The sequence below is a fragment of the Nannospalax galili genome, unplaced genomic scaffold (genome assembly GCF_000622305.1).
Source record: "Nannospalax galili isolate Female #2095 unplaced genomic scaffold, S.galili_v1.0 scaffold262, whole genome shotgun sequence".
NCBI classification, from domain to species: Eukaryota; Metazoa; Chordata; class Mammalia; order Rodentia; family Spalacidae; genus Nannospalax; species Nannospalax galili.
The window spans coordinates 449,592-453,833 of NW_008348083.1; the positions used below are offsets into that span (position 1 = coordinate 449,592).

At 45.8% G+C, this 4,242-nt stretch overlaps 1 protein-coding gene across 1 annotated transcript in view; it reads left to right on the forward strand.

Moving 5' to 3' along the window:
• Nucleotides 1–2,246: 2,246 nt before the first annotated feature.
• The window catches only part of Pex11g (peroxisomal biogenesis factor 11 gamma), a 29,174-nt gene continuing 27,178 nt past the window's right edge, over nucleotides 2,247–4,242 (forward strand). The window contains exon 1 of the mRNA XM_008844557.3: nucleotides 2,247–2,596. Within this exon, the coding sequence (XP_008842779.1) occupies nucleotides 2,537–2,596 (60 nt within the window). The 5' untranslated portion in view covers nucleotides 2,247–2,536. The remainder of the gene's footprint in view (nucleotides 2,597–4,242) is intronic.

Consider the following 4,242-nt stretch of genomic DNA (forward strand, 5'->3'; position numbering starts at 1 on the left):
GTGGAGATCTTTTTTAAACGTTGGAACCTCATTTAATTTTATGTCTTATAGAGTTTATAATGAGTAAAAGATTATATAAGGGTAATAATTCATCTGTAAACCTAGAAATGTACAGCCAATTTTGAAAGAGATGTACCCTAGCTCAGAAAAATGTTATTGAATAGGTTAATGCTGTTGTAATGAAATGCTTCTTCTAATTAAAAAAAAAACAAACAAATAAACAGTGCCAGGCTTGGTAGTACACACCTTTAATCCCAACACTTGGGAGGAAAGACATACACATGATATAAGCTGAGTTAAAAAAAAAATTAAAAAAACAACATTTAAAAAACAGTGGCTAGGCATGTAGTCTGTGAGTTGCTCACTTCCCTGAATTCTTCAATGGAACTTTAATTTCTCTTTTTCTTCTTCATGTTTTTCTTACTAATATGCTTTCTTTAAGGTTTTGGGCTGCCCCTAGCATCTTGCTTTTTTTTTTAACTTTCTCTAAAACTTCCTTCTCCCAGCCATGTGGCTGCCAGTCAGCCATGTGTCTGACCTCACACACAGGCTCTAAACCTCCTGTCTGTCTTTCTTTCTTCCTACCATTTACCTCCTCAAGGCAGCTGTCAAGATCACTAGCTCACCTGCCCTGAGGATTTCTTTTTCTTTAAAATTCTAATAAAACTGTAGAAGCTTACAAAACAAAACAAAACAAAAGAAAGTGACTAGGGAGGTTTTTGTTTTAGTTTTTGTTTTTTCAGTCTCTTTGAGACAGGGTCTCCCTGTAGCCCTAGCTGGCCTGGAACTCACTATGTAGACCAGGCTGACCTTGAACTCATAGAGATCCCCGCCTCTGCCTCCTGAGTGCTGGGATTAAAGACATGTGCCACGACACTTGGTGAGGTCATAAGTATTAACTTCCTTTTAAAAATTTTTTATTTTTATTGTATGTGTATGAATGTTTTGCCTGCATGTATGTGCTCTATGTCATGCAATGCCTGTTTTGGTTTGGTTTTAGTTTTGGTTTTTTGAGACCGTGTCTTCCTGTAGTCCCAGCTGGCCTGGGACTTACTATGTAGACCAGGCTGGTCTCCATTTCACAGAGATCCACCTAACTCTGCCTCTTGAGTGGTGGGATTCAAGGCATGTGCCACCGTGCCTTAGTTTTTAAAAATTTTATTTTATATGCCTGCCTCTGCCTCCCAAGTGCTAGGACTACGCACGGGTAAGTTGCCATGCCCAGCTCTGTGCCTTAGTTTTATTATTATTCTTTCTTTTTTTTATTTTATGTGTATAAGTGTTTTGCCTGATCCATCACATGTAAGTGCAACTGTTTTGTGCAATGTCAGGAGTTGAGACAGTTGTTAGTGTTAGGGTTCCAAATAGCAGCTCCACCCCCTCCCCAACAGGGACCTACAAACTCTGCTGAGAAGCAGTCTGCCTTTCCTCTGACCTCCAAATATAAGATAGAGTTCCTCTTATCTTAAGAGGAAAAAGAAAACACTTCCACACCCTAATCCTACCTGCTTCCCCCTCCCTGATTCCACACCCTAAAGCCCCCATATGTAAAGTCCCAGCTCACAACCCATGAGCGGACATCTTTCCTGGACATCTTTCCCTGACTTCCTTCCCTTCCCCCTTCCCCCTTCCCCCTTCTCCCTTCCCTTCCCTTCCCTCCCCCTTCTCCCTTCTCCCTTCCCTTCCCTTCCATCTTTCCCTTCCTGGACATCTTTCCCTTCTCGAGGGAAAGGTTCCCTGTGCGAAATAAATTTATATCCCGCTGAGAATTCCATCTGAGCCTCCATGCTTCATCCATCCACTCGCGCTCTCCATCCGCGCCGCTCGCTCCCGCCCATTCTCTACCTATCAGTTAGTCTCCATTCAGATGATGGAAACCGAACCTGGGTCCTCTCCAAGAGTACCAGTACTCTTAACAGCTGAGTCATCTCCTCAGGCCTAGGCATTTTCTTAACTTCTTGTAGCCAGGCAAAGCGGCACATACCTGTCACCATCTTAGCACTTGAGAGGTTGAGACAGAGTATGAGGAGTAAAGGCTAGCCTAGGCTTCATAGTGAGTTCAAGGCCAGTCTGGGGTACTTGAGACCCTCAAAAACTCCGACAAAAAGCAGAACAAACGGCCCTCAAAATAAAAACGCTGTGTTCTGGGTCACACGAGCTTTGCTATAGATAAACAGATAATGAGGGCAAGTGAAGCCGAAAAGTTAAAAGAGAAATCTTTTTTGCATTACTGCTGACAGGTGCTTTTATTTGGAATGTTTGGTTTTTCTAACGCGCGAATTGAGTTAATTTTGAATTACTTTGCTGGTGGCAGCTGCTTAAGCAGCTGATTGCTACAGGCTCCGAAGGTCACTCTGGGTCCCCAGGGGTGTGGGGAGGACACGGCAACGCTCCATTTACAAACCAGGCTCCTCTTTGCACTAGGACAAAGGGCCTCAGTTGCGCCTGCGCAGAGAGTGCAGGCTTCGCGGGACTTCATGTCCTTCCGGGACCAAGGCTTGACCCCGCCCCTGGGTGACATCACGACGGAGTTGCCATGGCGCTGCTGAACAGTCTGGCTTCCACGCTGGAGTCGTACCGGGGCCGGGACCGCCTGGTGGGTGAGAGGAGGCTTGGGGCCAAGCGGGGCTGGAATGGCCTAGCGTTTGATCGAGGCTCAGAGATGGGGGAAACTGAGGCCAGAGACGGGGTCCGTGTCGCTCACGATCCCTGATGGCAGAGGCTCTGTCCAAGCTGTACTCAGCTGCTATCCAGTAGCTTTGAACTTTTGGGGATCAAGGCTGCCAAACCCTATCTAGCAGAATCATGATCCCCACATCTAACCAGGCCACTGTCGTTCTTGGATTGACCCGAGCAGTCTCAAATGGAGGATTTAACTTGTTGCATTGCTTCCCTTGTGACTGGACGTTTAAGTTTCCACCAAATCCCCTCTAGTTGGGCACTTTGGTTATTTAAGCCAATTTAGTACCAGGGTGTCCACTATGGCGAGACCCCTACCAAAGCATAGCTCTGGTGACTTTCAATCAAATCACCTGTCGTTGCGTTGGTTTTGTAGAATGCTCCTTGGCTGGACAGACATAACAACCAGATTCCCATATTTGGACATTTACTATCTGACTAGATGACTATAGTTTATGTCTGAATTGCCCAAATTGTCTGGCAGTCCCCTTATAGGCAGACTTTACTGGTGGCTCAACATTTAAAGTTCAAACCAAATCCCCCTATGATGGAGCATTTAGGTTTCCACACCCCATCTCTAAACTGGACATTTGAATCGTAGTGTCTCTGTCATTACCACAGTGCTGAAGATGAGTTACAAGTGAAGTAATATAAAAAATGATAGGAACCAGTAATTTTTGTTCAAGATAAGGTCTCCCTGGAACTCACTATGTAGCCCAGGCCGGTTTCTATGTGGTTTCTTACTATCTAGCCCAGTCTCCCAAGGTTGCCGCGATTACAGGTGTGTGCCACCACACACAGCTTGGAACCAGAAACTTATGAAAAGCAAATGAAATACTAAGGTTTGAGGGTGTAGCTCAGTTGATAGAGCACTTGCTTAACATATAGGTAGCACTGCATAAACCAGGTGTGGTGGTGCACACCTGTCATCCCAGCACTGAAGGTGGAGGCAGGAGGATTGGACTTTAAGGTCATCCTCAGCTATCTCTTGAGTTCAAGGCCAGCCTGGGCTACATGAGACCCTGTCTCAAACAAACAAAAATTCCAGAAAAAAAAAGAAATAAAGATAGGAAGATGGTAGGCTTGCCCTGTCTCACAGTTCTTTAAGTCTCATATTGAAATGGCCCCTCTCTAAAGTAATTCAAACAAATTATGTTTTTTGTTTGCTTTGAGATAGGGTCTTACTATGTAGACCAGGTTGGCCTGGAACTCCCAGAGATCCTTCTACCTCTGCTTCCGAGTGCTGAGATCTAAGGCATTATTCCATCATGCCTGGCTAAATTATGTTTTGTCCCTGCCCCCCTCAGCCCAGCTGAAGGCTTTGGCCCAGCCAGGGAAAGGCAGAAGTTTCTTTTAGCCTTGTGCCCCTGCTTGTGGGCAAAGGAGAACCTAGGAGGTGGGAAATAGTTTTGTTTTCTTTGTCCCTGTTACATCTACTTGTTGGTGTCACAGACTGGTCTTGTGGCCTCCCCATGACTCTTCCTTTCTTCTTCTCCCCTCCCGTCCCCTCCCCTGTCCTCCTCCCCTCCCCTGTCCTCCCGTCCTCCCCTCCCCCTCCCCCTC